Genomic DNA, 10,877 nt, shown 5'->3' with positions numbered 1-10,877 from the left:
TATAGCAATCATCTCTCCCACATTGTGAATGCCAGCTGTGTGCTAAGCCAGGCACCTTACATACAGCATTTCATATTGTACCACTTCAACCTAACAAAGTAAGTGTTAAGAACCCTAAGATTAAATGAAAGTGTATGATGCTAGTACACTGCAAGCTGGAGCCAGAAGAGTGAGTACTAGCTCTGGGGCAGGGAGGGGGAGTCACAGGTTGCAGAAAGAGTTAATTAAGTTGCCTCTTCCCAAATCCTGGCCCTCCCCATCTTGGCATCTGCCCTTGTGGGTTTAATGAGAAACCCAGGCACTTTGTAAGAGCCTGTACAAATAATTTCTAGGTTGCCACTAACTCATTGAGCAGAAAGAAACCCAGAGCTGCCAATGCTTCAGGGAAGATAGTGAGTGGAAAGAAGGTGGTTTTTATAGCGCCAGGCGGGCAGGATTTGCGTAGTTGAGTGTGGGCTCCACCCCTGAGGCAGAGCTGAAAAAGCCAGGATCCTGGCTCCTGAGCCCCTCTCTTCATAATATTTGATTAGGAATTTGGGGGCGGGACCCTGGCCTGGCACAGACACGGACACTCTCAGTAGACACTCTCACTCCTTCTCTCTCTCATACACACTTTCTCCAACCCAAGGAGTCCACAGACAGAGAGACGTGGTCACTTTCTAAAAGGTTCAGCTCCAGGTAAGTGTAGTCATTTTACTTGTTTTCACGTCTTGTAGTTCAATAAAGAAAATAAAGAAACGGGGCTGCTGGGGAGTGGGAAGAGGGAGGACTCATTCCTCATTTTCTGTGGGCCATGACCCCAGGATGCTGGAGAGAGCAAAGAGGAAGTAAAAAGAAGGGAGCTCTAAATACTACCCTTTTTCTGTAGCTCCTTTCTGATTTTGGGCGGGGGGAGGGAAGGAGACTCCAGTTTTCAGTCACTAAAGCAAAGGGAAGCGAGCTCTGCCCTACTACTATTCATAAACGCTATCAGCCCCATGTCTCTGCTGTCTTTCATATAGAGGGCTGTGTGAACTAAACACTGCTATGGAGGAGGGGAGTTTTGTGTACTGTGTCTGAGTGTGTGTGTGTGTGTGTGTGTGTGTGTGTGTGTGTGTTGCTGGGGTAAAAGGGAAAGAGAAATTTTGAGAGTCGATCATGTCTAGGGAGCTGTGAAGTGTGGGTCCAGTCCAGGAAGAGGTGGATTCTGATTTGACTTCCTCCACTCTGACATGAGGGAGAGATGGTTCGCTAGACTGAAGTAATGAAAGAACAACAGTAACCCCTGAGTGAGCTCCCCGACCTCACAGAGTGCCTGTCCTAGGAACCTTCCACCTCACAAAACTCTGAGCACAGGAGGGTCTTTTAAATTATTAGGGGATAATTTAAAAGTAGACAATCCTTGTGCAATATTGCTAAGAGATGGGGTTGGGGCAAGAAGAGGCACAAGGTCTCCACCAAACTGTGTCAGCAGTCAGGGCTTCTAAAGAGAGGCCAAAATGGGAAGGATGCATGCCCCTGGAAAGCTGAGTCTTGAAGAGGAAGCTGGCTCTTGTCTGCCAAGGTACTCAGTCTGGAAGGAGAAATGGAGACAGAGGCTCACTGTGCCAGCCTCCAGACAGCCACCTTGGTCCTGCAGCAGCCCAGAGCTGTGCATGGAAAAATGCGCTGCTGGCAGTGGGCCACTTCATCCGTCTACTCTCCTGGTCAGAACCCGGGCCCAGTCAGCAAGCCCAGGCAGTGGGCAATTGGGTCCACTTTCTAAAACACTGTGGGTTCTTTGTCTGAGGCCTCAGGTTGCTTGAGAATGAGCCAGGGTGCCTCTCCTCTGCAGCCCAGAGGCTGATGGGATGAAGCAAGCTTAAAGGAACTGCTTTCAGGGGACAGAGAGATCTGGGAAGGGTGCTGGCCACAAAGGGACTATATTGCCATAGTCAAGGTCCTTCCCATTAGTTCTTTGGATTTGATGGTGGCTTTTAGATACCTTTCTTTCCCCTGTTCATGGTTGCCAACCCCAGCAAGGCCCAAACAGCAATGTGAGAGATATATGTGACTTTTCCAGGACCAAGAAAGGTTCTGAGGTTTCCCCATCCAAGGGTGACACTCACACCTCTAGGAGGTGCCCATTGCTCATAGGACTATACAGTGCTTTGGCTGTAGGTATTCAGAGCAGGATGCTCAGGCCTGATATGTCACCTCCCGGCCCCTCATCTTCTATACCTTCAGCTTCCCTCTCAGATGACAGTAAGCCTACATTTCTCTCTAGGACAGCCTGTTCTCATCTCACTAGCATGCATATAAGCTTGAAGGCTGATGCCAGTGTAGAGGTCTTGATATGGAACCTTGTAATTCAGATGTCACCACAGGGAGCTTGGGATGGGAGGGAGAATGCCAGAATCCCATTCTCTTGGACATACATGAGATTCTTCAATTCCTAGTGCTTTTTTAGTGTTCCTCAATTCACGGCCCCATGTAGCTCTTGCATAATGTCCATGGTGCAGCATGAACAGTGCTGACACTTTACTAGATACCACAAAAGACAGCCAAGTGGACTGACTCAGACTCCTTGTACTCAGCCACTCTAGAAGACAAATGCCATTCCTGGGTGCCAGTGTCCCCAGTCTGGAGGGAAGCTGTAATTGTTATATGAAAACCCTGTGCCTGCTAAGTTGCATATGTAGCCACAAACTGCTTACCCAAGAGTTTTCTCACCCAGTAGAATGTCCTAGATATTGGCACTTTAGAGGGTAGCCCAAGTCTCACGGTGGCTGTAGAAGGACCACACCCCTTCACAAAGACTCAAAAGCAGACTCTCAGACTTCCAAAGAGACCAGAAGATCTTTCCGAAGTAGTTGAAATCTTTCCCCTTGTGGTCTCAAGCTACTGGTGGAGGTTTCCTGATACATGGAAAAAGCCACAAGGCTTTTTCCTTGGATTCTTGAAAAATATTATTTCCCTGGGGAGTCAAAGTTGGACATGAATTCAGGCCTAAAAAGCATCCCCACCCCACTGCACAGGGATTGATTGCTGTGGGCTCTCTAGCTACCCCAACAAAAACTTCAGGCTGCAATGAATCTGTCCCTCCAAAAAAAATGCAGCACCCCTAGTCAACTTTTTTCTAATCTCAAAGACTACCTCTGTGACTCTATGACCAGGGGAACATGCACCTAGGTCTCCTCAGGTAGCAAGCTCCAGCTGGACCCAGTATGCAGAGCCAACCCTAGGAAAAGGCATGGAGAAAGTAAGTGCAAGCTCCTGTTCTCAGATGTTTGGCACTATATCAGATCTGCTCAAAGCCTAAGGCTCACCCATTCTGCCTCCCTAAAGTCTCACTCATGCCTGTTTGCTCTGTTCTCTTTCCCTTCTTGCAGAGAGACAAAATGCAGTGGGCCTCTGTCCTGCTGTTGGCAGGGCTCTGCTCCCTCTCCTGGGCTCAGTATGATGAAGATCCCCACTGGTGGTTCCACTACCTCCGAAGCCAGCAGTCCACCTACTATGATCCCTATGACCCTTACCCCTATGAGCCTTATGAGCCTTACCCCTATGGGGTGGAGGAAGGTCCAGCCTATACCTATGGCTCTCCATCCCCACCAGATCCTCGAGACTGCCCCCAGGAGTGTGACTGCCCACCCAACTTCCCTACGGCCATGTACTGTGACAACCGCAACCTCAAGTATCTGCCCTTTGTCCCCTCCCGCATGAAGTATGTCTACTTCCAGAACAATCAGATCTCCTCCATCCAGGAAAGCGTCTTCGACAATTCCACTGGGCTGCTTTGGATCGCTCTTCATGGCAACCAGATCACCAGTGATAAGGTGGGCAGGAAGGTCTTTTCTAAGCTTAGGCACCTGGAGAGGCTGTACCTGGACCACAACAACCTGACCCGAATGCCTGGCCCGCTGCCTCGATCCCTGAGGGAACTCCATCTCGACCACAACCAGATCTCACGGGTTCCCAACAATGCTCTGGAGGGGCTTGAAAACCTCACAGCCTTGTACCTTCAACACAATGAGATTCAGGAAGTGGGAAGTGCAATGAGGGGCCTTCGGTCATTGATCTTGCTGGACCTGAGTTACAACCACCTTCGGAGGGTGCCTGATGGACTGCCCTCAGCCCTTGAGCAGCTGTATCTGGAGCACAATAATGTTTATTCTGTCCCTGACAGCTACTTCCGGGGATCACCAAAACTGCTGTATGTGCGGTTATCCCACAATAGTATCACCAACAATGGCCTGGCCTCCAACACCTTCAATTCCAGCAGCATCCTTGAGCTCGACCTCTCCTACAACCAGCTGCAGAAGATCCCCCCAGTCAACACCAATCTGGAGAACCTCTACCTCCAAGGCAATAGGATCAATGGTGAGACCTTGGCAAAGGGGCATGGGGAGTGGCTGTCTATTTCTTTGAAAAGACCCTATTCTGAGTGCCAGTAGCAATACAAAAGAAATAGCAGTAGGGTAACTAGAGAACAAAATGAGGCAACCTGAAAACCAAGCCTTACACTTAAACTAAATGGCAATATTAATAAAATTCAGTGGGAAGTGGATTGGTAAGAAGACTTCCCAGAAGAGGTAAGTTTCAGTCTAGGTCTTGAGATATAAGTGGGCATGGGCTAGAGGAACTCAGGACAAAGCCATTCTGGGATGACACATAGCTCCTAACAAAGAAACCCTGTCATTGAACAAGTTGCCTGTAGGAGACAGCCAGGAAATTCTTGTGCCTCAGAGGAAGGACTCATGTACGTACTGAGGAGCAGTGAGATATGACTCTGGAAATGTTTGGGGGTGGCAGTTCATAGAGAGAAGGGATTTAAGTTGAACTTCAAGAATCCACCCTAGAAGGAAGTAGGCTAAGAAACCACGGCATATCTGTAACTACTCTCTGACCCAGAAGAGGATGAGCTCTCTGTTTCCACCCAATCTACTCCTGCCTCTCCAGCCTGGTCTTGCATTTAGGTGTTTATTTTTCAAACATAACAGCTGGTGGACAAGAATATGCAGCCTCTCAGAGCTAAATACAGTACTTGTTCTGATGAATTCTCTCTGGAGTTCAAGGAGCCCCTGGAAGTAGGGCAGAGGTCTCTTTAACATAACATGAGCCTGACTGAATATCACAAAGCCCTGGAGTAAGGGGTAAGGAAACTGAGCTTCTTGTTTTCCAAGTACTTCCTTGCAGGTGCCTAAAGGAACCAAAAGAGCTTCCTCTCTGCCTCTAAGAACTGAAATACTTATTTCAGATTGGACTATCCAGTTGCTTTTCAGCTCTTACTAAGAATCTTGTGTTTAGGATGTGCTTATATTACTCCAGGGCCTCTGATGTCTTAATCCTAGCTGGAAGGTCCTGAACCAGTATTTAACCTTCCTTACTCTGTCAGAAAATTTCCTCTCTCCCAGGGGAAAGAAAGACTCATTGGTGATCACTATCAAAGGGTTTCGAAGTAGAGCCTGCTGAGAGAGAACAGCACAGGTAGGGATTGTGTCACTCTGTTTCTCTCGATCTTTTTTCTCCCTGTGCTCAGGGAACAACAGATCAGTCATTTGGCAAGATGTTAATAAACTGGATAGCCCTCTGAGTGAGAGAGCCATCAGTCCTAGAGGATGACAGTGGGGCTGGAAAGGTGATGAGGTGTCTGGTCCTTTAGTTTGAAGTGCAAGACACCATCATATGCACTGCAAACTGTTTTGCCTTTAAAGTTTCTCTTTCTTTGGAGGATTTTCTCATTCCAAGGGAGATGGCTCTCTAAGATGTCTCTAAGATGTTTCATGCCACAAAGTGTTTGACATTTACCGGTAGCTGTCCATCATTCCATGAATTCTACATAATCCCACCCAGAAGTCACCACTACTTACCTGCCACCCATTCTGAATCCAGGAGGATTGTCACATCAGAAATGTCGTATTATATGTGATGCTTAATCAGAGTTTGGCTCTGAAAATGTGACAGCAAAAAACAGCTGTCATGGTAGAGAACCTGTTCGTTATTCCCTAACCGTGCAATCAGAGGAGCTTGGTGTGGAAATGGCTCTATCACAGCATCAGTCACCACTCCGCCCTCACACAGAACTACATCTGCTGCTCAAATATTAGGTAGGCCACTCTTTCCAAAAGCTCTGATGAAGATAAAATTTACTAAAGTATCCCAAGTCTTGCAAGAAAGTTCTCCCTTAAGTCAAACAACCTAAAAATTTTCATTGTCTACCCCAAAAGCCAAACCCTTTTGTCTAGTTCTTTGTCTCTCTCCTAGTATTCTCTGTAGGTAAAATAAAACCAATTTCTTATTGTTCTCAATTAGTGAAATAATAAGTGGAAAGTGCTTGGTCCATGGTCTGGCACATTGTTATTGTTAACTTTGCTTCTTATTACCACTTTGAAGTTAACAGGAATAATTTTGGGTTGTTTGTTTTTTACTTTCTGATGGCAAAGATGGGGAAACTGAGATGCAGAGAAGGAAACACAGTCTCTCCAGGTCACCCAGACTATGTAGGATAGCATCCTGAACCCCAGCTTTTATTGTCCAAGGACCTGGAGCCAGGTGTCTCCGGATGAGAACTCGAGGAGTATCTCTCTAATTCAGACCACCAGCAGAAAAGATTGTTGCCTTGCACAGGAAGTCAGGGACCAGGGGTCGGGGAGCTCTGAGGGAGGGTCCAAAAGGGTGGGAAATAAACGGTGTACAGGGAAAAAGCCCTGTCCTCTTCTTTCTTCCACTAGCATCTTCCTCAGTTTTTCCAGCCTGGCAAAAGCAAGTGAACACAGCTTGGACTGTTATTCAGTAGCTTTGGGAATCCAGGAAGCTGGGCGGGTACAGCAGGAGGAATCTGGAAAGACTTATGTCAGTTTTAATCTGGGCTGGAAAGTGTCTTCATAGTCTCCAAGCAGAAGAGCCCTGCCCTATTCATGAGTTTGAGGAAGACACATGGGGGGCTCACAGTGCCCAACACATGAGTAGAATCTATATACACTGTGTGTCCAACAGCCCCTAAAGACCCCCATATTTATATATGCAGAGTTGGGATCCAGGATTTGAACAGATGGTGTGAGGGCTTCAAGCAAGGGTGGAGAATCTATCCTAGGACCTTCAGCACAGTCCCAAATAGGGCTGGAAATAATACTTAAGCTGGACCACTTTGCTTCTCCCCAGTCCACCCCACTCCACTCCTTCTGTGCAGACACCATAGACCCAGCCCCTAGCCCTTGCTCTGCCCCCAAGCTGCCCACTCAGAGGCCACTTGATCCATTCCCCAGCACCAAAGAGGAAACAAACAAAAGCATTTCAGATTTTCTCTCAGTACTCTCCAGAGAGAGGTATTTCTCATTGCCCCACTATGCCCAGCATCTCATTATTCTTGTGGGCTGGACCTTTGTAGTACAAGTTAATTGGCTGCAGCTTTACCCTGTCTCCTCTTGGTCTGTTTTTAACAGAGACTGAAAACAATCGAATGTGCTAATTTAAAAACATGCTCTTCATCAACCTATATGTTCTCTATACTGTCTTTCTTGCAACCTTCATCTTCGTCCTCATAAACTCTCCCTCCACAATGTCCTCCATCATTCCCCTCCACCCGGGAAGGGAGTCAGATAACCTTCCTCCCACTCTTGTTGCCCAGCTTTAGGCCACACAGTTCCTGACCACTGCTTCAAGCTGAGGAGCACCTCTGGTGGATGCAAAAGCCAACCCTGCTCTGGGCAGCCTGCGTGTTACAGCCCTTGGGGTGTACCATCTGGATCCTACCCTTAAGACCAGATCTATTGGAACTACCACTCACACAGAGATATTCCTGAAGCTCTCACACACCACAGTGAAGTAACCAAAGAGGCCTCAGAGCTTTCAGTGGTGACTTTTGTTATCTGTGCTGGATTTTTAACTGAGTTCTTGGGATTTCTTCTTTCAAGTCTTGACCTAGTAGACTCTAGAGAGAGAGTCTGCTCTAGAGAGAGGTGGTTGATTTGTCTAAGAAGACAACCAGAGGGATAAGTGGGTAAAAGGTAGCAGCAGAATTTGTTAAAACCAAACAGAACTATTGTACCTATTAGGATTGCGTGTTTGTGGGGAAAGCTTCAAAAGGGGGAAATTCTTTTGAGATTTTTAAATAACAGATAAACCATAATCATATGAAATGCAGGAGGCAGGGGAATTGTGTACTTTACTTTTGAGGTTCATAGCAGCCTTATTTGTGGATTTTTGTCTCCGTGAACTACAGAGACTTGCTCACTACTCCAGCAGTGATCGGAATGGAGCGCTGCCTCAAAGCTCTGGCACGCATCGACATTTGCCTCTCTGCCCAGGATTTCTTACTTTAATTGCCACTTTCTTTATCTGCAAAGTGGCAGAGTTTATTCCATTTCCCTAGTCTTCCACCCCAAAGCAATTTAGCAAAGCCCTCTGAAAAGCTATCTATACTTCAAAGCTCCTAGGGTTGACCTTTGATTTCCTTCTGCTCCCCCCCTACTGTACACAGATGGGAAGAGATAAGGTCCTACTATACACTGCTGGGAAAACACTCAAGGGCATTCCAGGGTGTTCAGGATATTTTCCAGGCTCAGGGTGGGTAGGAGGCAGAGCGGCAGATGCCGCAGAGGTCCCACTCAGTCCCTAGTTTTGCCTCCCAGTGGTGAGAGTCGGTATGATTCTAATCCTGTAAAAAGCTTGGGCCACCCAGCCAAGTTTCCAGCCTTAGAGGTTGTGTGGCTTCTCTGTGGATCCGGGTCGCTGATCTGGCCTTCTCCCACCCACTTCCACCCCTCTTGTCCCCACAGAGTTCTCCATCAGCAGCTTCTGCACCGTGGTGGACGTCATGAACTTCTCAAAGCTGCAGGTGCTGCGCCTGGACGGTAACGAGATCCAGCGCAACGCAATGCCGGAGGACGCGCCCCTCTGCCTGCGCCTGGCCAGCCTCATCGAGATCTGAGCGGCCCTCGCATTGGGCGCGGGACCCAGAACCCCCACGCCCCACTGCATTTGGCTTGTTGGTTTGGTTTGGCTTTTGTTGAAAGGTCTAGGGCAGATCATGTGACAGAATTCCACAGGCTCCACCTGTAGTCTTCTCCCCTGTGGTCAGGGTCAGGTGGGATGGGAGGACAGGAAGCTTTTTTTGCTGAGGTACATGGCCCAAACTCTTTTTCAGGATAGAAATGACATCAGAGGGAGTAATCCCTGACAATGCCAACGTCAGAAATCTCACTACCCTTAAGTTCTTCCCAATGCTCTGAAATCATGATCCTTGGGTGTAATACATAACCTACTTCTCCAACAATTCCTGATTCTGTGAGCAGCACTTGACAGCTCTCCCACGTGTAGGGCTGGTCATGCTGTCCCTCTGAGCTGGCAATTGCTGCTCCTCAGAATGTACCTCTCATCCAGTTGCCTCCTCCAAACTCCCCCTCATCCACTCAACTTGCTCCACAGACAGTTCTTCTACACCTTAGGCAGAGGCAGGAAGGACCCCAAGGCACTTGGGCATCTGCCTGCCAGAAAACCCACACCTGTGTCTGAAATTGGACGGACACCAAGAGTCACTTCTGGGCCTCCCTAACCTCACTCCTTGAAAGCCACCAAACTGGAGGTCACGAGTATGTTGACAATATTCATGGCCTAATGTGAGAAGAGACAACTAACCCTTGGCTTATATAAGTGTATTGGGCTATACAGCAGTCAGGCAGTTCTTTGAAGGTAGGTCAGACTTCAAAAGAGGACAGATCGGACTGAATTGGCTGGGCTGAGGAGTCTCCTCAGTAGTTCTACTCTTGTCCCACACCATCTGTATCACCAGCAGCTCCTAACTTGGGTCTTTATTCTCAAAGGGGAAACCATTTAGCTCTCAAAGCATGAGATAGTTTGTCCTTTCCTCTTATCCAAGCAGGAAGGCCTACATCCTGATGGGAGAGACAGGCTCCAACCAGCCCTGCACTTACCTGCTAGCCCAAAGAGGAGGCTGTGGTTCACCTGTATTGATTGATTTGTCCTTAAGGCTACTGTTCTGTAGTACCAGCTCTGGCTGAAGATGCTTACTGGGTCCGTGAGGCCCAGGCCAGGTAACCAACTCTTGCCTCTGCTTTCGCATCTCTGAGCTACACCCTCATTACTGAAGGTGGCTGTTGCTTTACACCTTGGTTGGAAAGCATTGCATTCTTCCCATTTCTGAAAAGTAATGTTGCCTGGGGCCAACCCCTCTTCTCTTTGGGGCACTTCTCTCTGGGCAGCCCAGGGCAGGAACTGCTGAAAGAGAGATAGCCCTACCCTGGCCCCTGCCTAGATGCTATTATGTCCCTGATACCATATGTATTTTAAAGTAGCTTCCTCAAGAAGTGAAAGGGGGAATCCTTGGACTATGTTCATGGCTCCGGACCCTGAAATCCACAAAAGCCAAACCAGCTCATTTCAACAAAGTAGCTCTGATTTGAGGGGCAAGGCTGCCTTCTGCCCCAGGGCTCTTCAGAAAGCATTTGCATGTGAACACCATCATGCCTCCATAAAGGATCCTGGTTACAGGAAAAGCATGAGTGGTGGCTAACCTGACCAATAAAGGCATTTTATGATTGCATCTGTAAAAATGGAGTCATTGAAGGCAGACACTTTAAGGGGAACTTGTTGGGTCATATAGGTCTCAGACAGGAGGAACTCACTTCATCTATTCTTGGGAAGATGTAGCTAAGGGGTTAGCAAATTATCTCTCTATAAAAAAATCATCTGTATAAAATCTGTAGTTAGCATACTCTATGCACTGGAAGTTCTTCTGGAAGTCTAACTTCAATCTCTCAAGTTACATATTTCCTTCTATTTGGTCCCCAAGAGATAAAGAACAACTGATTTTTTTCAATCATTCTAACATTTTTCTTCCACCATCCTCCCTTGTCAACACAGTAATTCTGGGTCTCACTGGTCCTGAGTATTGTTGTCTT

General features: G+C 47.6%; 1 protein-coding gene across 2 annotated transcripts; it reads left to right on the top strand.

The window, feature by feature from the left end:
* The first annotated feature begins 482 nt into the window (after positions 1–482).
* Positions 483–10,520, top strand: FMOD (fibromodulin). 2 transcript variants are annotated; one of them, XM_028530769.2, is made up of 3 exons: positions 483–678; positions 3,351–4,338; positions 8,736–10,520. In XM_028530769.2, the coding sequence occupies exons 2-3, from the start codon at positions 3,360–3,362 to the stop codon at positions 8,885–8,887; spliced, it is 1,131 nt and encodes a 376-aa protein (XP_028386570.1). In that variant the 5' UTR covers positions 483–678; positions 3,351–3,359; the 3' UTR covers positions 8,888–10,520. The 2 variants fall into 2 exon arrangements, with proteins under 2 accessions (XP_028386570.1, XP_028386569.1); XM_028530768.2 differs by lacking the exon at positions 483–678 and having other exon boundaries at positions 3,333–4,338.
* The last annotated feature ends 357 nt before the right edge of the window (positions 10,521–10,877 follow it).

The sequence above is a fragment of the Phyllostomus discolor genome, chromosome 14 (genome assembly GCF_004126475.2).
Source record: "Phyllostomus discolor isolate MPI-MPIP mPhyDis1 chromosome 14, mPhyDis1.pri.v3, whole genome shotgun sequence".
Taxonomy (NCBI): domain Eukaryota; kingdom Metazoa; phylum Chordata; class Mammalia; order Chiroptera; family Phyllostomidae; genus Phyllostomus; species Phyllostomus discolor.
The sequence above is the reverse complement of the archived record's forward strand: the minus strand, read 5'-3'. Positions and strand labels throughout refer to the sequence as shown.